Genomic DNA, 21,426 nt, shown 5'->3' on the forward strand with positions numbered 1-21,426 from the left:
AATAGGGCCTTCACTGACCACCGTCTTAGTCTCGCCGGCCTCTGTGCTTCCCCTCTATTTTGGGTTCAGAACTTCTTACTTTGTACAAGTCCACAGCCCCTTATTTTAAAGCCCTGAGGCTGGATGTGTTCAGAATCCCGAATTTCTCGGATTTTCGAAAGGTAATACGGCGCATATATTATATGTTCTGTCATATCTTCAGCGGGGTCTGGGGCAATGTCTTGTGATCAAATACATTACTTTTCTCACAGCTAAATATGTGCATATTTACGCGAAGGGGGTAAACAACAACCATAAATAGTCTCACCTTAGGTCAGATCAGGTTTTGAAACTTAAAAGATTAGTTTTGAGAACTTTCGAGATTTGAAAATTGCAGATAAGGGACCTGGATCATAATTTTATCGTTCACTCATATTTCTCACTAATTCGGACTGAGGCTGCCACAGTTCCTCACCTTGCTTTTGTATGGTCACTTCCCTGTCTCCATCACTAACGCTGTGTCGCCTTGTGCCCTCTCAGCCTCAGTTTCCTCATCTGTAAAATGGGGTCAGTAATGCTTTCCTCATAAGGTTCTGGGGAGGATGAAATGAGGCTGTGAATGTGAAACAATACTGTGTCTAGCACTTGGCACAGATAGTTATGTTTGAGATTTGCTTATTCCACAGACATTTCTATTTTTAAATTATTTGAATGGTGATACACCCGCCCTTTCGTAGAGACTACTGACTTCTCTGCATAAACAAGCCTATATGTATCTTTCACCCTCATTTTCCCACCCCTTTTCCCCAAATTATAGCATTGTATACTGTTCTATACCTCCTTCTTCTTATTAACATTTATTTTGGCTGTTCCTTAACATAATTATATAATTTTCTTTTTTTTTATTAAGATAAGTTACCCACCTATAAAAATGTGTGATATAAGTTTGAAGAACAAAAGTACAGTGAACACCATCCACACACCACCAAGTTAAGAAATAGTACATTGTCATATCCTCAAAGCCACCACTGAAGCATTTTCTTCCCTCCCTAAAGATAACTACTACCCTAAATATTGCGTTATCATTCCCTTGTTTTTCCTTGTACTTTTTAGTATCTATGTATCGCTCATGAATGCAGTGTACGGTTTTGCTAGTTTTTAGATTTTATGTAAATGGGATCCAAATATATATTTTGTGTGACTTGATTTTTGCACATAACATTACATTTATGAGATGCATCCATGTTACTATGAGTAGCTGTACTTCATTGCTGTTTTGATTTCCATGGTATGGTTATAAAGGCTTTATGTAGGTGTTCTTCAGTTGATTGGCACTTGTACTGTTGCCAGATTTTTGCTATTACATCATGCTTCATAAACATACTTCCTGGGGTAAATGTGGAAGTTTCTGTAAGGTATATACCTAATAGTAGATTTCTGGGGATATCAGATTTTTAGTGATATCAAATCAATGTCTGAAGTGGTTATAAGGGCTTATACTCTACCAGCAGTGGATGAAAGTTTCAGCCTCAGCCATTCTTAAGAATTTATGCCTTTCTGGTGATGGGTAAGACATTAATCACTATGGTTTTAATACTCATTTGCCTGATGACATTGAACATTTCTTTATGTATTTATTAGTCATTTGTGCATTCTTTTCATAAATTTTCTCTTGCTCATTTTTCTCTTACATTGCCTTCCCCTTACTGATTTGTAAGATTTCTTTATATATTCTGAATCTTTTGTGTGTGGCTTACATGTGTTTCAGATACCTTCCAGTTTGAGCTTGTCTTTTGTCTCTCTGTCTCTGTCTCTCTCTCCCCCACTTTCCGTATTTTTGATGAACAGAGGTTCTTAATTTTAACAAAATCGAATTTATCAGTATATTCTTTTATGGTTTGTACTTTTCATATCTTTTAAAGAAATTCTGCTTTCCCTACCTTTGGGTCATAAAGATATACTCCTATATTGTTGTCTAAAAGTTTTATTGTGTTTCCTTTCTTATGACCTTAATCCTCAAGAATTGAGTTTTGTGCATAATGTGAAGGAAGGGTCTAGTTTTATTTTTTTTCACATATGAATAATGGGTTGTTCTGGCACCTTTCATTGAAAAGTCTGCTTTGATCTGGAGTTCCATTTCTTCAACATACCAAGTATCCATATATGTATACATTTCTATTTCTTTTGTGTGTGTGTGTGGTATGCGGGGCCCTATTTCTATTTCTTAGTTGTCTGTTCTGTTCCATTGGCCTTATTTGTCCATTTCTGTACCATTATCACCCATTATTCATTACTCTACCTGTATGATAAGGCGTGGTACTGGGTAGGACAAGTCCTCTTGCCTTTATCTTCTCTAAGAATGTCTTTGCTGCTTTGCCTTTACATTTTCTATGTAAATTTTAGAACCATCTTGTCAAGTCACACACAGACATGTACACAAAGCCTGTGAGGATTTTGATTGGAATTGTATTGATTCAATTGCATTGGATCAGTTTGGATTTTAAAGTGATTGCTTTGAACATTTCATCCTTAAGTGTTATGTGTGCTGTGGGTTTTTGTAGAAGTTTCCTTCTGTTCCAAGTTTGTTAAAGAATTTTTAGTATGAACAAATGTTGAATTTTATCAACTATTTTCTGCATCTACTAAGATGATTGTATGCTTTTTCTCCTTTCTATTAATGTGGTGGCTGACACTGATTGGTTTTTCTCTCCCGCCACAGCTTTATTGAGATATTATTGACATACGACATTTTTTTTTTAACATCTTTTTTTTTTTTTGCGGTACGCGGGCCTCTTACTGCCGTGGCCTCTCCCGCCGCGGAGCACAGGCTCTGGACGCGCCGGCCCAGCGGCCACGGCCCACGGGCCCAGCCGCTCCGCGGCACGTGGGATCCCCCCGGACCGGGGCACGAACCCGCGTCCCCTGCATAGGCAGACGGACTCCCAACCACTGCGCCACCAGGGAAGCCCTTTTTAACATCTTTATGGCGTGTAATTGCTTTACAATGGTTTGTTAGTTTCTGCTTTATAACAGAGTGAATCAGTTATACATATACATATATCCCCATATCCCCTCCCTCTTGCATCTCCCTCCCTCCCACCCTCCCTATCCCACCCCTCTAGGTGGTCACAAAGCACCTAGCTCATCTCCCTGTGCTGTGCAGCTGCTTCCCACTAGCTATCTATTTTACATTTGGTAGTGTATGTATGTACATGCCATTCTCTCACTTTTTCCCAACTTACCCTTCCCCCTCCCCTTGTCCTCAAGTCCATTCTCTAGTAGGTCTGCGTCTTTATTCCTATCTTGCCCCTAGGTTCTTCATGACCATTTTTTTGTTTGGTTTTAGATTCCATATATATGTGTTAGCATACGGTATTTGTTTTTCTCTTTCTGACTTACTTCACTCTGTATGACAGACTCTAGGTCCATCCTGCTCACTGTAAATAACTCAATTTTGTTTCTTTTTATGACATATGACATTTGATGGACTTTCAGATGTTTAACCATTGCTGGGATAAACCACACCATCACAATATATTGTCCTTTTTACATTGCTAGATTCGGTGTGTTAACATTTTTGCTTTGTTCATGAAAGATAACGGATTTTCATTTTACCTTCTTTTGCAGTCTTTGTTAGGTTTCAGTGCCCAACTTATGTCAGCTTCATCAGATGCTTTGGGGATGGTTTGTTCTTTTTCTGGCTCTGGGATAGTTTATGTAACATTTGAAATGATTTGTTTCTAGAATGTTTGGTAGGATTTCTTGATAAATCCATTGGGACCTGAAGTGTTCTTTGTGGGAAGATAAATTTCCCATAAAATGTCTTGAATGGTTATGAAATTGTTTAGGTTTTTAAATTATCTTTAGTCAGTTTTGAATGAATTTCCTATGACTTTGTACATATTTAAAATACAGCTTATTTTAAGTTGTCTATAATATCTTTTTAAAATGTTTGTGTCTGCAATTAGTTTCCCTTTTTCATTCCAAATATTATTTATTTATAAGTTTTCTCTCGGAAAATCTTGTCAGAGGTTTGTCACTTTTACTGAGTGTCTTCAAAGAATAATTTTGGTTTTATTGATCTTTTCAGACATGCACTTATTTTCTATTTCATTAATTTCTGGTCTTTATTATTTTCTTTCTTTAGCGTTCTTTGGATTTAATTTGCTGTTATTATTTTTAGAGCTTCAGATGGATGTCTAACTCACTAAGTTTCACGCCTCCCTCCCCCCCCAAAAATATATATGTATATATAAACATTTAAGGCTATTAATTTCTCTCTACTGTTTTAGTTGCCTCCCACCAATTTCTATGTGTAATATTTTATTTTCAGTTCAAAATATTTTCTGATTTCCATTAACAATTCCTCTTTGATAAAGGATTATTTAAGAGTATGTTTCTTAAATTTTAAACAGTTTTTCTACTTTTCTTTCTGTTTTCTGGTTCCCACCTTTGTTGCATTGCAGTCAGAGAACATGTTCTGTATGAGACCAGTCTTTTACAGTTTGCTAAGACTTGCTTTCTGACCCATATGTGGCAATTTGCAAAATTGTTCCAGGTATGCTTGAAGATTGTGTATTCTGTAGCTGTTGAGTACAATGTTTTATACATGTCCATCAGATTAAGCTTTTTGTTGTGTTTTACAAATCTTCTCTATACACACATTTTTTTGTTCATTTATCAATGATGGAGAGGGATATCTTAGAATCTCCCGCTATGGTTATGGATTTGTACGTTTATTTTTGTAGGTCTGTTAACTGTTTTGAGGTTCTGTTATTATGTGCTTAAATATTTAAAATTGTTATGGCTTCTTTGGAACTGAACCTTTTTATCATTTTATGGGGACCATCCTTATCTCTAGTAATGCTTTCTGCCTTTAAGTCTATTTTGTGTCATATTAATATAGCCACATCAGTTGTCTTTTGGTTAGTTCACAGAGTGTATATTTTCCTATCCTTTTACTGTAAATTTTTTGGCATTCTTATGCTTTAGAAGTAACTTCTATGTCATATAGCTAGGTTTTATTAACTATTCAATTTGACAAGTTTTTGATCTGGTTTAACAGCCTGGCTCTATCATCTACTTAAAGACCCTTAGTTTGGAAAGCCTGAATCTCGAGTTTCTAGGGCAAAAGTCCAAATTCCTCAGCCCAGCGTATTCTGTTCTTGTGTCTGGAACAATCACTGGCAAATAAGGGGTACTCAGTACCTAAAAATAGAATGGATGAATGAAGGTACCTGATCCTAGTGATAGGAAATAGACTTGGCAGGACTTGGGGACTGGCTGGATCTAGTCAGCCTCAGAGGAGAGGATGATCAGGGTTTGATGCTCAGGTCTGTGGTGTCTGTATGTCTGCGTGGACTGTAACACCCAAACCAGATGATTCTCAAAGAGGACTCGGGGGGAGGAAGGGGTTGAGGAAGGAGGAGATGAGTCTGGTTTAGGATTGGTTGAGGTTGAGATGCTGGTGAGATATTCTCGAGGAGCTAGCAGGCAGTCAGAGAAGCTGGTCATGAGATGGTGCATCTTACCAGCTCTGAGGCCCAGCTGATGTTGCCATTTAAAAAGAACAGTAACTAGCCTTTTTGCATATCTCCTAGAGCTAGTTCTTGGCAAATCCTTGGTAGTCATATCTCATTTAAACTGCATTTTATTCTTTAAAGATCGTATTATCCCCATTTTATAGAAGAAAAGACAGATTAAGCATACTGGCTAAAAATGTGTCTGTGTTATATTTGCTTAAGGTAACAGCGACTTTCTTGTAAGATCATGGCATCACCTGAAGTGGATGTTAAAACCTCAGAATTTCAAGCCCCTCTGCCTCTGCCTTTCAAACCCCTCTGCCTCTGCCTTTCAAACCTCCAGAAAAGACCTGGGGGTCTGCATTTTTAATACGCAGGTTAGGTGATTCTTAAGGTCAGGCGGGTCTGGCAGGCACAGGTCTCAAAGCTACCTGTCTAGTTCTCGCCCTGAGGTCTTAGCTGCTGCACTGCGCCACCTCTCCGTGGCAGGGGCAGGCTTTTTTTTTTTTTGCGGTACGCGGGCCTCTCACTGTCGTGGCCTCTCCCGTTGTGGAGCACAGGCTCGGGACGCGCAGGCTCAGCGGCCATGGCTCACGGGCCCAGCCGCTCCGCGGCATGTGGGATCTTCCCGGACCAGGGCACGAACCCGCGTCCGCTGCATCGGCAGGCGGACTCTCAACCACTGCGCCACCAGGGAAGCCCGGGGAAGGCTTTTTGATCAGGGCTTTGTGCAGTCCTTTTATCAGCTCTGATCTTTGTGGTTTGTGGAAAGTTAGCGTTTTAGTAGAGAGCAGCAGGTGTTGAAAAACACCCTGCAGTCCTAGCATGACAGTTGTTTTATTAGTGGTTTGGGAAAGGAGAAGGAAACTAGCATTTATTAAGTGTTTACTAGTAGTTCTCTAAGCAGTGAAAGTTATTCTGATTTTATAGTGAGAAATGGGGCCTCAGCTAAATTTATCCCAGTCCATAGATGTGGTAGGAGGCTGAGCCAAGTTTCAGACCCAGAAGTGTCTACTAGTAAAAATAGCTCAAATTTTTTTTTAGTGTCTAGTCTGTTACCAGGCTCTTATATGTATTTTTTTATTGAGGTATAGTTGATACACAATATTATATAAGTTTCAGGTGTACAACAGAGTGATTCACAACTTTTAAAGGTTATACTCCATTTATAGTGTTACAGGCTTTTATGTATATTTACTCATTTAATCCTCATAGTAATTCTAGGGAAGACGTTTCTATCACTATTCTCATTTAACAAATCAGAAACTGAAGCACATGGAGGTTAAGTGTCCCCGTTTCACACACCTCCGTGGTGGAGCGGCCTGTGAATCCAGGCTTTCTGGCTGCTTCCAGAGTCCATACTTCTCACCACTGCCCAGTACTAATTTGCCTCACCCCTGACTCGTGTCCTTTTCATCTTTGTACTATTCAGCATGATGAACTAGATTTTAAAAACCATAACAAACTTTTATCTGTTAATGTAAATTGGAACGGACCGTGGAACGTTGCTTTTGGTGCTCAGACATGAGTGGATTGCCTTTGCTTCTCTTTTAGTTCCTCCATCCATGCAGGGCAGCACGAGGAGAATGGGCGTCATGACTGATGTCCACCGGCGGTTCCTGCAGCTGCTGATGACTCACGGCGTGCTGGAGGAGTGGGACGTCCAGCGCTTGCAGAAGCACTGCTATAAGGTCCATGACCGTGAGTATCGTTTCCCTGTTCCCAGGCTGCTCTGCCACAGTGTGATCAGGGACTAGTGACACTGGACTAATACCATGTACCCAGTCAACCGATACTGCCGACCTGGGCGTTCAAGTCTCTCACCATCTCATGCCAGCCCACCTTTCTCATCTCATCTTCAACTTTTTATTTTTTTAAAGTAAATCTGAAATTTAGCCCAGTGGCTAAGAACTTGGACTCTGAAGCTGGATAGTCATGGTTCACACCAAAGCTCTAGCACCTTCTCCAGTCCAAGTTGCTTCATCTCTATAATGAGGATAATCATTTGTACTTCATACCTGGGATGGTTCAGAGGATTAAGAGACATAATACATACAAAACACCTGGCACGGAAGGCGCTGCATTGGCTATTGATAGGAAGAGGGCACCTTAGCACAGGGGTGAAGGGCACAGCCTTGGACTTGGCCAAATTGGTGAAGTGCCATCCCTGCCCTGTGCCAGCTGTGGGCATTGGGAGCATCTTCTCAGTGGGTTGTTGGGAGGGGTAAGTAAGATAACACATGTGGAGCACTTAGAGACAGGACCTGGTTTCAATAACTGGAGGTAGCAGTAGAAGCAAGAGGATCCATTTTGATAGATCAGTGAAATCAGTGTTGGTAGATCTTACTGACTGTCAGTATGGGTAGATCTTGTTGAGTGAAAAAGAAAGTTGATAAATTACACCTATTGTATGATGTCATTGTGCTAAGTGTTTTTGTAAAACTTCACGATCTTTATTGTTCATGAATACATACATCTGTGTGTAAAACTATAAAAGTGGATTCTAGAAGGATGTGCAGTACACCATAAGTGTGCTTGCCTTTGGGGAGAGGAGGCGTGGGATCGTTTTGTCACTAGAAATCAAAGGGTACTTCATCGTTACCCTGTTTTGTTCTTTTATTAAAAAAAAGACAAAGTACCTTCTGATTGATTAACAGGAATTTAAGTATTTGTTTTTTATTCTATGTTTTTGTCTTTCTGTATTTTTAATTTTCAAAAGAAGTAGTCAGCTAAGTCGAGAGGGGTGGGGAAAGGTGTGGGAGGGGCCCTGGGTGCACCGGTGAAGGGACCCAAGACGAGGTGACACATTTTGAGAACTGCAGTCTGTGGCCTGACAGAGGCAGAAGCCAGATCCCTAGGAGCTGAGGGGGGGGAGGGCAGTAAGAGGGAAGACAGTGAGGAGAGAAGCAGTATCTTCCTGATGTGCAGAAGAAGGAAGACGTAAGAGGGTGGCATGTAGAGAAGAGGCAGGGTTTGAAGCGGCTGCTCCAGTGAGGTGTTCATGGGAAATTCTGGGAGCTGGATGGTGTGCATCAACAAATTAAAAGCTTGGAGGGGCCTACAGTAAGGAATCCTTTTAAACTCTGTTTAGTCTTCTGTCTGCAAACTTAATTGATCTACAAACCTTGGGAAACTCTGGACAAGAACGTATGCCGTGTGGGAAGAGAACAGGTTCTTGTGGTGCGTAGGTTTACAGGTTATGAAGAACTCATAATTGTACACCATAGTAATGGGTTTTTTTAAAAAATTTAATTCTGTGGATATTGCAGACTTCTAGAAGGATTTGAAGCAGGAGAGTGACATAATTATTGCTGTGTTTGAGACTCTCCTTCTGGTGAAAATATGTTTGCTCTAACTGCCTGTACTGTGGTGGATTGGGGTCTTTGGTGAGAGCCTCCTTTATGGAAAGGGAATATTACATCTGTCAAGCTACCTTCTCTTGCTCTTTAAAAAAACACAGCAGGACTTTAAACCTGGCCCTCAATGTCCTTTAGTGATGGGCAGAATCATGCTTTTCTTAATTTTACCTACATGACAGTTCCTTTTCCCTTTTAGTTTCTCATCTGAGTCCTGAGTGTGAGCTTTATTGTTGAGGGGAAGTTTCAGAGCTCACTGGAAGGAGCTGTATGATGCCTGGGCACTAAGAATGAAAATGGTTTTGCCTTTATTTGACCTTTAAAGTTGTCATGACCTAATTTAGGAAAGTCCTGTAAAATGTGTCTAGGAATTGGTTTATTCTTCACACTTTATGTACCATTTCTGTGCATCAAGATATGGTTATGGCTAGGGTAGTCAGGATAGAACTATAGATGTTTTCTCCCATCGTTCATTAAAAAAAAAAGAGAGAGAGAGAAAAGCTTGTTTCCAAGTGTTAATGTTATTTGAGAGATTTTTAAACTGAGGGATGATGGAATGAAATTATCTAAAATTAAGTAAAAACTTGTAAGACCAATATTATTAATCTCCTATCTTTTGAAGAGATTCCTAGGAAATTCCCCTTTTACCAACTAGAAAAATATTTAGGTTCCCAGAGAATGATGAAACAAAGGAGTATTTGAAACTGCAAGTTTCAGTTTCCCAGAGCATTTGTCCCTTTTGTCAAAGCACTTCCTATTCTGGGCTTTTGCTTGGGCTCTCCTTTTACTGTCATTAGGGGAAGACCAACTTCCCACATCTCTGGCTAGTGAAGAATTTCAGTTTTTTTTCTGATGTCCTGGTATAAAGCCTTGGCCTTTCTTCCTGGCATTGGAGCACCTTAGATTTTGAACCAGGGCTTGTGTACAAGCATGTGGCCATCCAGCACCATTTCCTGAGACTCTCCAGTGGGCCAGGCCTCTGTGCAAGAGATAAACTTGACACAGAGATAAACTTTTCTTCTCCTTGGGTTTCGTGAGTCAGACATGGAATCAGACACGGAATCAGACGATTCCAGTATAAGCCCCCTTGATGGGAGTAAGAACAGGAGGCCTGGGGAGTGGTGGTTAAGAAGACTTGGATTTGAGGATTTCCACTTTAGACCAAGATAGGGTAACAGGGACTAATTTACCTTCCTATCTGAAACAATCGAAAAATGGACAAAAACATGCAACACCGGTCATTAGTCAGTGAAGGACAGTGATCTCTTGAGAGGTAGGCATGAGGGTTTTTCCCTCTTGACACCAAATATGCATTTTTTTTCCCCAGCACTACCTCCCCAGTTCTCTGGACACCAACTTGAGTGTCCAAGAACTCAGTTCAGTTCTGACACTACCTACCTGGAGTTAGAGTCAGATCCCACCAGTGAGGGGCTTAGTCCCACAAGACTGCCCCTACTTACGATGCCAGTCTCAAGTCCTGGGCCACCCATACTTCTGACTGGCTATAAATCAGGGTTCTCATGATGCCCTCCTCGGGTTCAATACATTGGTAGAATGGCTCATGGAACTCAGGAAGACACTTCACTTGCATTTGCTGGTTTACTATAAAGGATACAACTCAAGAACAGCCATATGGATAAGATGCATAGGGCAGGCTGTTGGGGGCAGGGGTGGTTTGGAGCCTCCGTGCCCTCTCTGGGTGCTCTACCCTCCTAGCACCTGGATGTGTTCACCATCCAGAAGCTCTCCAGATCTCAACATTTAGGAATTTTTTTAATGGGGGTTTTATCACGTAGTCATGATTGATTAAATCATTGGCCATTGGTGATTAGCTCAGTCTCCTCTGCCCAGAGTTGTGGGATGGGGCCGAAAGTTCCAGGCATGTAATCAAGGCTTGGTCTTTCTGGCAGCCAGCCCCCATGCTGAAGTTGTTTAGGGACCTGCCAAGAGTCATCTCATTAGAACAAAAGACGTGCCTATCACCTTATCACTTAGGAAATTTCAAGTGTTTTAGGAGCTCTGTGCCAGGAACCAGGGACAAAGAGCAAGTATCTTTCTTTCTTTCTTTCTTTTTTTTTTAACATCTTTATTGGGGTATAATTGCTTTACAATGGTGTGTTAGTTTCTGCTTTATAACAAAGTGAATCAGCTATACATATGTCTCCATATCTCCTCCCTCTTGCGTCTCCCTCCCTCCCACCTGCAAGTATCTTTCTTATACCACAGGGAGAATTGGGGTGCGCCCTACAGTTGCCTCCGCTCACTGCTGTGAGAGTACTTTCAGACCATGGCACAGGGGAAACCAGGCAGAGCTAGACAGACACTCTGAGTTGAGATGGAGCTGAGAGTTCAAGGAGATGAAAGCAGCTAGGGTTTGTAGGACAGAACTGTACTGGAGAAGAGAGATGCACAGAGAGAAAAGTAGAGATCTGTAGAGTGCCCCTCCACCCCCATCAAGGATCCAGCTGGGAACTGATCAGCACGGGAACTACCTGAGGCTAAGGAAAGAACCAGTTGAAAGAAAGAATTAGGGAAACAATGTGGCATGTTCACACGGGGCTGGGAATAGTGCCTATTCCAGGCCCAAAATGGCTTCCCTGGTGAATTCTACCAAACATTCAAGGAAGAAGTAATACCAGTTCCACCCTCACTCTTCCAGAAAATTGAAGAGAAGGGAACGCTTCCCAACTCATTCTGTTAGGCTTGCGTCATCGTGATACTAAAACCAAAGACATCGCAAGGAGAGAAGACTAAAGACCAAGATCCCTCATGAATGTAGATGCTAAAATTCTAAACACAATTTTTGCCAGTCTCATTTAGCAATATATAAAAAGGCTGATGTAATATGACCAAGTGGGGTTTACCCCAAGAATGCAGGGTTGGTTTAGCATTTGAAAATCAGTCAGTGTAATTCACCACATTAACAAACTAAAAAAGCAAAACCACATGATCATCTCAGTAGGTGCAGAAGAAGCATTTGACAAAATCCAACATCTACCCTGGCATGATGAAGCAGACGTTTCTTACAGAAAATGAAAGCGATCCTCAGGAGCAGGGTGTAAGCAAGATAAACAGGACCTCAGGCATTGGAGCAGGAGAGAGGAATCAACAACTGTCTGCACAGAGTTGAAAAATCCAACATCTATTTCTGATTTAAAAAAAAAAAACTGGGCTTCCCTGGTGGTGCAGCGGTTGAGAGTCCGCCTGCTGATGCAGGGGACACGGGTTCGTGCCCCGGTCCGGGAAGATCCCACATGCCGCGGAGCGTCTGGGCCCGTGAGCCATGGCCGCTGTGCCTGCGCATCCGGAGCCTGTGCTCCGCAACGGGAGAGGCCACAACAGTGAGAGGCCCGCGTACCGCAAAAAAACAAAAACAAAAACAAAAACCCTCAGCAAGTAGGAAAAGAAGGGAACTTCCTTAACCCAATAAAGGGGATCTATATAAAACTACTGCTAACATATTTAATTGTGAGAGACTGAATACTTTTCCCCTAATATCAGGAGCAAGACAGGAACGTCCATTCTCATCATTTCTGTTCACCATTGTACTAGAGGTTCTAGGCAGTGCACTCAGGCAAGGAAAAAAAAAATCCACATTGGAAAGGAAGACATAAAAGTGTCTATTCACAGACATGATCATTGTAGAAAATGTGATGGAATCTTTGAAAAAGCTACTCGAACTAATAAATGGGTTTAGTAAAGTTGCAGGATACAAGATATACAAAAAGCAGTTGCATTTCTGTGTGTTAGCAGTGAATCATCAGAAACTGAAATTTTTTTTAAAGCACCATTTTATAATAGCATCAAAAATATGAAGTACTTAGGAATAAATCTGACAAAAATTTGTAAGGTCTGTAAACTGAAAACCACAAAATATTGCTGAGAGAAATTAAGGAAGATCTAAATAGATGGAGAGACATGCCATGTTCATGGGCTGGAAAATTCAGTATCGCTAAGATATCAGTTTTCCCCAAATGATATATAAATTCAACTCAATTTCAGTCAAATTGAAACCACTAGGTGGCGTTTCAGGGAGGTCTCCGAGGAGCTCCGGTTCTTTATGTCTCAGGGCAGAAAGAATTCAGTGAGAGGCAAAGTGATAGATAAGAAGTGATTTATTAGAATAGGACGCTTGTGAGGTTACAAGTAGCGGACGGGCAAGAGGGTGCCGTGTGCCGAGAACTTAGTGGGCCACAGTTTTATAATCAAAGGAAAAGTGGGGAGGGGGTAAAGGCCACCCTCTTCCTCATTCTAGAGTAGACGTCAGGCTTCCATCATCAGCTCCTCCTACAGGTTGGCCAGGGGAGTTTTCTTGTCCCTACTTGGTCAAGCCAGGACTGTCGTGGCACTATGGAAATGAGCAAAAAGGCGGTAATATATGCTAAAAATGCTAAATCATCTCAGGTTTTGGTATAATGCCACCTTTTCCTTATATTTTTGTTTTTAGTACATGCAGAAGAGTGTGTCCTAGGAATCATTAACTTACTGAGTCAGGATATGGGTAGGATGTGGGGTCTCATGCCACCATTGTTTTATTGTTTTGGGGTGTGTCTCATACTTCTGTTGCATGGTTTTGTTGCTAAGCAAGTCTGCTTTCTTGAGTCATCATTAACTTACAGAGGTCGCCAGTACTTTTTTCTTTACTTACAATCCCCTAGCGGGATTAACTGTTTAATTACAGTAAGTCCCCTACATACAAACGAGTTCCATTCCAAGAGCGCGTTCTTAAGTCCAGTTTGTTCGTAAGTCCAGCAAAGTTAGCCTAGGTACCCAACTAACACAATCGGCTATGTAGTACTGTACTGTAATAGGTTTGTAATACTTTTCACAAAAATAATACATAAAAAACAAACAAAAAATAAAGAAAGCATTTTTAATCTTACAGTACAGTCCCTTGAAAAGTACAGTAGTACAGTATAAGAGCCGGCATACAGGGGCTGGCACTGAGTGAACAGGCAAGAAGAGTTACTGGCTGGAGGAGGGAGAGGAGGTGGGAGATGGAAGAGCTGGAGGATCCTCAGCAATAGGAGACGGAGGGCAAGCTGCAATGTCACTCACGCCTGACGTTGATGGCACAGGTTCTGGTTCCTTGCTGGGTTCAAGTCTATCTACCCTCCTGAAAAACCGATCCAGTGATGTCTGGGTAGCAGGTCCTTTTTTCTTGTCATAGATGACACGGTAGCACTGGATTGCACGCTGAACGGCTGCTGCAACTTCGTGTACCGTGAAGTCTGACTCCCAAGAGAGTTGGCAAGTAGTTATGGGAAGATTCATTAGTTCAGTTTCCTAAAAACAAAACAAACATGGAAGCCTGAATTTTGAAGCCTTCGAAGGAGGCCCACGTCCCCTTGGAAAGTAGGTATTCCTGATGATGTTGTCGGGGAATGGTGTTGCCCAGCTCGGGGTTTGAGGGGGCCCTGAACCTGAACCTGACTCTGGGTTGGAATGTGTGTCATTGATCATGTGGCTTTACTGGGCAGAAGCAGAAAGTTGCCACAGCCCACAGTTCCATAACAACGAGTCTCTCAAAGTTACCTTGTTAAACTATTTTGGGGCTGGTCTTTCTGGTTCTGTTTGGTTGAACAAGTTGGGTTTTAGGGGATCATTGGGTCCAGCCTCCTCGTCTTACAAAGCAGGAAGCAGAAACCCCTGGGAGTCTGGTGTGCTGTGTGGCCCCTTCTCACACAATGACTCTGGGCCCCAGCACTGCCCAGTGCTGCCTTCTGAGTCAGTGCCCGATTCTTTGAGGGCCTGCCTTGCCTGAAGCTCCTAGGGTTGCTTTTTAAATTTATTTATTTGTTTATTTATTTATTTATTGCGGTACGCGGGCCTCTCACTGTTGTGGCCTCTCCCGTTGCGGAGCACAGGCTCCGGACACGCAGGCTCAGCGGCCATGGCTCACGGGCCCAGCCGCTCCGCGGCATGTGGGATCTTCCCGGACCGGGGCATGAACCTGTGTCCCCTGCATCGGAAGGCAGACTCTCAACCACTGCGCCACCAGGGAAGCCCTAAATTAATTTTTTAAATTTGAAATAGTTCCAGACTCACAGGAGAGTTGTAAGAATAGTACAAAGACTTTCTTTTTCCTCCCTGAATCATTTAATCTGAAATTCCATCACCCCTACATTCTTTAGGGTGTGTTTCCTTCTAGCAGACATTCTCCTGAATAACCGCAGGATAACCATTAAATCTGATATTAACATTGATCCCTCACTATCATCTAGTCCACAGACCCCATTGGTGTTTCTCCAGTTGTCCCAATATTGTCTTTTTTAGCAAAGGATCCACCCCAGAGTCATATGTCACATTTAGTTGTCACATATAATTTGTCCTCAGGACAAATTAGGTAGAATATCTGAAATCTTAGATTAAAAAATTAAGACTTAACATTATTTCAGCGAGCAGAATAAGTAATATGACGTTCAGGCAAAACACCAGTGAACTGAGTGCATGTACCAAAAATAGATTAGGGAACACAGTGTCAGAGGAACATTATGGATGACAGATATTTTCCGTTCTTGTCAAACCTCTCATCTGCCCTCATCCTAGCTTTGTTTTTCTCCTGCGGATTTACATGACCGCATCTGCGCTGTTGTCTCTGCAGGCCTCAGGGCTCAGACTCATCGTTGGGTGGCACGTGTTAGTGGTGAGGCAGTGATGCCGTCCACCTTTCAGTTTAATATTCTATCTTGTATCTAAAGTCACGTTTATACGCACCTTCTCTTTCCAAGGAGGACTCAGCGGTGATTAGATGCTGGCTCCAAATAAGTCTTCCTCCTGCTTTTAATGATTTCATTGTCCATTTCTCCCCTTTGGCCGTGAAGAACAGTTAATAAGCTTACTGCTGTCAGCCTGCTTGCCTTTCCAGTTAATCAAGGGGGATTAGGCTTGTGACCATAACTGAAAAGTGGCATAAAATTAGCATGAAAAGTAACATCTCAAACGCAACTTGATGAATTTTTCAACATAACAGAATTTCATAACAGGCAGTTGTGATGTGCTCAGACCAGAGTCTTTGGGTTCTGGAAGCTCTGCAGCCACGAAGAAACAAACTCTTGTGGCTTTCACATCTCTGGCTCTTGAAGGACTCACTGTGTCCAAGTTCCAGCCGGCCCTTGATGACTGCGGCGCAGGAACCCAGGGGGGAGATGGTCCCCAGCAGTCCATCCAGGCCAGTGCGGATCTGCTGAGCCGGGGCCTCTGTGTGCTCCACGCTCTCCCAAAGCGTGGCCTTCATTTGCTCCAGGAAGTGTTTCATACTGGCTCCCAGCCACAAGGGAGGGTGTGTGGGTGTGTGGGAGGGCTGGGAGTGGATTCTTCAGCAGAATTACCACACACACCACGGCAGGAATAGGGAAGCCATTTCTTGAAGACACAGGTTCAAATCAGGGACTTGGGAAAGTTTGTTTTTCTTCACTTTCTGAGTCTCTGCTTCCTGTTTTATAGAGGAGATCTTACCTACCTCATGGAAAAGTCATGAGTGTTAAACAGGAACTTAGGTGAAGTGCCTGGCACAGAGCACTTCCTGCTCCACGTCCAGTGCATGCGCCTTGCTGCCCCTTCCTTCCTGTATGTCCCTCCCCCTACCATCTACTCTCAGGTCCCGGGGCTGGGGGTGGGGGTGGGAACTCACCTCAGAAGATCCAGGATGTTGGATGATAGGAATTGTTATGTAGACCATAGGCTGCATTTCTCACGCTGGGATTTTCTCAGAAATACTCGTGGAAGGAGATCACGAGTGCGGGTGCTGAGTGGGGGTGTGAGTGACAGGAAGGCCAGCGCGGCTGAGGGTAGAGCGAGGGGGCACACAGGAGCCACTGGTGGCTTCCAGGTTGGCAGTGGTGGTGCGGGTTTCTGGCTTCACCCTGGCTGCATGTGGAGGACGGGTAGGGGGCTAGGGTGGACGCTGGGAGGCTGGAGGAGGCTGTGTCACACTCCAGGGGCAGGGTGCTGGGGACTCAGAGGAGGGCTGCAGTGAGCCAGACAAAAGTGGCCGGAGGCATCTTTCTGATGGCACCACAGGCCTGCTTGTGCCTTTCAGCCACCTTCCTCACCCCTGCCGGGAACAGGGTGCTGAACCAAGTCCCACGTGTACAGAGTGTGGACATAAGTGAAGACCACTCAGATGAGAACAGGCAATGGCTGTTTATTCAGAGCTTGCTCTAACAGGGGGACTTGTGTTTTGGAGACTTGCTGGCAGGCAGAGGAGTGGGAAAGCTGTATAGAGGAACAAAAGGAAGGCTTCAGCTGTGCCCTGATAGGAGGCCGTGGGCTCAGGAAGCTGGAGGCGGACAGTCTAGAAGCAGGACAGGCTGTGATTGGTTGCGGGAGCACACCTGGCTTTCTCAGGTTGGTCCTAAGTTGGAAGCAGGGACAGAAATTAGGGAAGCTGTCAGTTATTAATCAAGACCTGTTCATTTTTTTTTAATATAGATTATTTTATTTATTTTTGGCCACTTTGGGTCTTCGTTGCTGTGCGTGGGCTTTCTCTAGTTGTGGCGAGCAGGGGCTACTCTCCATTGCGGTGCGCGGGCTTCTCATTGCAGTGACTTCTCTTGTTGTGGAGCACAGGCTCTAGGCGTGTGGGCTTCAGTAGTTGTGGCACTCGGGCTCAGTAGTTGTGGCTCCCAGACTCTAGAGCACAGGCTCAGTAGTTGTGGTGCCCGGGCTTAGTTGCTCCGTAGCCTGTGGGATCTTCCCGGACCAGGGCTCCAACCCGTGTCCCCTGCATTGGCAGGCGGATTCTTAACCACTGCACCACCAGGGAAGCCCAAGACCTGGTCATTTTGAGCCAATTATTACAGAGGTTATGGCTGGCTTCCTGAGCTGGTTGCTAGAGATAGTGGTCTGACCTCCTACAGGTCTAACTTACAGGTAGCAGGCTGGCTTCCTGGGCTGGTTACTCTAGGTGGTGGGTTGGTTCCCTGGGCTGGGTGCTGCAGATTGTGGATCAGAGCCCTGTTTCTATAACGTTTATTGTCCGTTTGTGTATTCAGTCTGAGAAGAATGTGTGTGACACAGTCTGCTCCTTTGAGTTGTTTGCAGTCCAGCTTCTGAGAAACCACAACTGCTTATCCGGTGGGTCAGGGGACGGAGTGGCCTCTGCAGTCACCGTGTCTCTTTATGGCAGGGCTCCAGCCTACACCAGAATTTGAAAACTGGTGGCGTGTCATTGGGATCTAGCTTACAGTCAGAGCTCTGAGCTAATCTCCGTTGTCACAAGACGCTACCATTTTTCTCTTTTTTGATTCAGATTCTTGGGGGTTAAGGCATCAAGTTATGTTGTTGAGTGTTGAAATATTTTTTTAACCTTTTATTATGGAGAAAGAAAGGTAGAATAATCCAACGCAGCCTCATGTACACATCATCACCGAGTTAAAATGATAACTCATGACTAATCTTGTTTTATCTGTGCTCCTGATTACTTACCCCCATATCATTTTGACATAATTCTCAGACCTCATTGCATATCTGAGTAAGAATTTTTTTTTTTAAATGAATGCTCAGGTCCTTTTGTCACTGTGCCAGACTGAAGGCCAGATGTTTGTTTTCTGACCTGGATTTTGTCACTTACCGGCCCTGTGGTCTTGGATAAGTCCTTACGCTCTCTGACCCTTGGTTTCCTCTTTTGGAAAACAGACTGTACCACATACTGGCTCCTGTTGGCGTTCATTTGTGAGGGTCTGATGAGATCCTGAGGGAGCAGAACTTTAGCACGTAGTGATGTGACATACAGATGGAGAGAACTCTTTGTCTAATCTGTCTGCCGCATAAAAGACCGCTGTCCTTCTGTCCCTGCACTTCCCAGCGCTGTTCACTAACCACATTGTGGAAATGCCATTGTCAGCTCCCGTCTTTCCACTCACGTACCTGAGTGTTGAGGGGATCATCTTCCCCAGGCAACTGAGGTGAAAGCCCTAGGCTGGGACGCAACCCCTCACACACCTCTCTGGCCCAGTGTGCCTGCCTGCCAGCCTCTCCCAGCCCAGGGGTCTGCTCTCGGGCCTGATGTGGCCTAGTGCTCACGTCTGGTCCAGGGCCTGGGCTGCCCTGTCCTCAGTGCTCAGGAGGACAACCCAGCTGGCCCCATCAGATGAGAGAGTGCTCATGGGGCAAGTTGGCTCATAAGTGGTTTGGTCCCCTGGGGTCTTGTTTCTTGCTATTATTTCCTCTGCCTAAAATAGTATTTCCTCTGCCTAAAAGTTTTCTATCTGTGGTGCCTGGTTTGGAACAAAACTATCTGTTGCTCAGAAGTTAGGGCGGCAGACTTCCTGCTGCCCAAGTATGCAGTGAACCCTGGGTTCCAGTAGGCTTCTGGGAAGCAGAGACTCTGATTAACAAGAAGAGGTTTGTTGGTTAAATTAAAATTTATTTTAAAAGAAGAGGAGGTAACAGTGGTGGCCAGAAAAAAAACGACCTCTCAAAATGAATTGAACCAGCTCTCACTCCTCAGAGAAGTGTCCCGTTTGCTCAGTGCTACCCCAGCCAGTCCACTGCCCTGAGTCCCATTTTTTAATTGCCCCAACAGAAGAAGGGCATTTCCTGCTGAAGAAAGAGCTGTTCTGTCCTCTCCTGAGTCCATGGCCTTTAGTTTAGCTCCTCCCGCAGCAGCGCGTGTGACCCCCCGTGACCTGGCTGAGTAGTCAGGGCTGGAGGAATGATGGATGTTGGCCAGGCACAGCCCCTGTACGTGGCCTCGGGGCACAGGCCTGTGGCATCAGCACCGCCTCTGGCATCTTTCCCAGGCACTGCTCAGATACTTTCTGTCTTTCTGTATTGGCCGAGTCCCTCTTTGTGACCCTGAAGGCACAGTGCCAAGTTCTGGAGGAATGTAGGTGTGACCTTGGTGGGGTCTGGGGCAGGGAATGTTCCCAGAGGACACTTGTTCTGCTCCACAGAGGCTGTGTGGCTTCTTGCCCAGGAGCTTGGCCTGGGCTCCATTTCCAACGCTGGGCGAGTTGTTTAGCCTCTGGTATGTAAAGGTGATAATAACAGCTCACCTTATAGAGTTAGTGTTCTTGCGGTGATGCAAGGAGCCAAGCTAATGAGCAGTGTCCAGCACATCCTAAGGTGATGACAGCCCCACATTTACAGGCCTGTTGTTCTCAGCCCAACAGTAGCAACCTTACCACACCCCATAAGAAAGGCACAGGTACACCCTGCTTACACGGAGAGAGAACACAGGTGGCACCAAAGATCTACAGACCCTTGCTTGCTTCAGCCATGGTGCTAATCGTCCTGGTTAGGGTGTCTCTTTGCTCTCTGAGAAGAGGCAGCTGTGGTGGGTCCAGGGCCTTGTTCTTTACCTCTTATAGCTGGTCATGCCATGTTGCTGACTGCTGGTCATTGGTGTGGAGGGACCCAGCCTCTGATCCAGTTCTACCTGTAAAAACTTGGTATTTTGATACTTACCTGAAGCCTATCTTTTTTTCTCAATTGGTTCGGGATCTGAAGGGAGGAGTAGTGTTATTCGTTAGTTCTCTGAGGTCCCTTGAAGTGGTAGAACCAAGACTGGAAATAGTTGCCTCAAAATCATGTGATATGGTCTTTATCTCACGCACGGTATCATGACCGTGGACTCATAGGATATTGGGGCCAAATGGATCCTCGGACACTGCTTTAGGCCCACTTTGTTCCTACAGATTTGCCAACTGTAGCTTTTCCACCATGGGCTCCAGGAAGAGGGGAGGGAGAGGGGGCAGAGCAGTGAAAATTAGCTGGTTTGAAGACTTGATTTTGGGAAGCACTGATCTGGTGTTACCTTGACACTTAACGGGCACGTCAGGGATCTTGGTAGCAAGCAAGAGTTCCCAATTCTGGCCAACCTGAAAAGGAACATGTTGGGAGGCTGTTGGGAAAGGAACACACGGGACTGACCGTTGGCTGGTGGCCAGACTGGGGAATGGGCCGGAGCCCCAGGGCACCAGGCACAGGAAAGCACAGCAGCACCTCACGGCCAAAGCCACCCTCCCCCTGCTGCGACTGGGCTAGAACCACCTCCCGCCATCCCTTTGTCCCTTGCTCAGACTGAGAGGGTGTCTGACAGGCCGAGCACGGGTTCTGGCCCACTGTTGGCTGACCTGGGACCTGGCCCCTGCAGGTTCCTGCACTCTGGTTTTCTGCCTATGGGATTTGTTTTCCCACCAGAATCACACAGATGGGGTAAAGAAAGACTCTTTGGTAGAGTCTATGTAGGGAGTGGGGCAGCCAGAATTGGTAACTGGAACAAAGTGTGATGGGGAAGGAAGTGCTTGAGGACCGTGGAAGGAACAGAGACAGAGCGCAGAACCCTGATCCTTTGTGGTCAGGGCAGGCCTGCACAGGAAGGGACGTGTCTGGGAGGCCAGACGGTCAGAAGCCTGGCTGGTTGGAGCAGGCGTGGTGGAGAGAGGGTTGCAGGGAAGTGTTCTCGATGTGTGAGGTTGGATGTGAGGTGGCGGGTGGCCTTCAGGGATGAGAGAAACGGAGAGGCTGGCGTGGGGGCCCACAGAGGGGCGGGGCGGAACTGGGCCGGCCCCTGCTGCTGCCTCTGTGGCGCCAAGAAGTCCAGTTAGGGCGGGGGTGTGGCT

General features: G+C 44.6%; 1 protein-coding gene across 2 annotated transcripts in view; it reads left to right on the forward strand.

Moving 5' to 3' along the window:
- The window catches only part of NSMCE1 (NSE1 homolog, SMC5-SMC6 complex component), a 32,987-nt gene that overhangs the window by 377 nt on the left and 11,184 nt on the right, over positions 1–21,426 (forward strand). For both annotated transcript variants that reach the window (XM_065892706.1, XM_065892707.1), the window contains exon 2: positions 7,056–7,202. In XM_065892706.1, the coding sequence (XP_065748778.1) occupies positions 7,067–7,202 (136 nt within the window). In that variant the 5' untranslated portion in view covers positions 7,056–7,066. The remainder of the gene's footprint in view (positions 1–7,055; positions 7,203–21,426) is intronic.

This window comes from Phocoena phocoena, chromosome 15, assembly GCF_963924675.1.
Source record: "Phocoena phocoena chromosome 15, mPhoPho1.1, whole genome shotgun sequence".
NCBI lineage: Eukaryota > Metazoa > Chordata > Mammalia > Artiodactyla > Phocoenidae > Phocoena > Phocoena phocoena.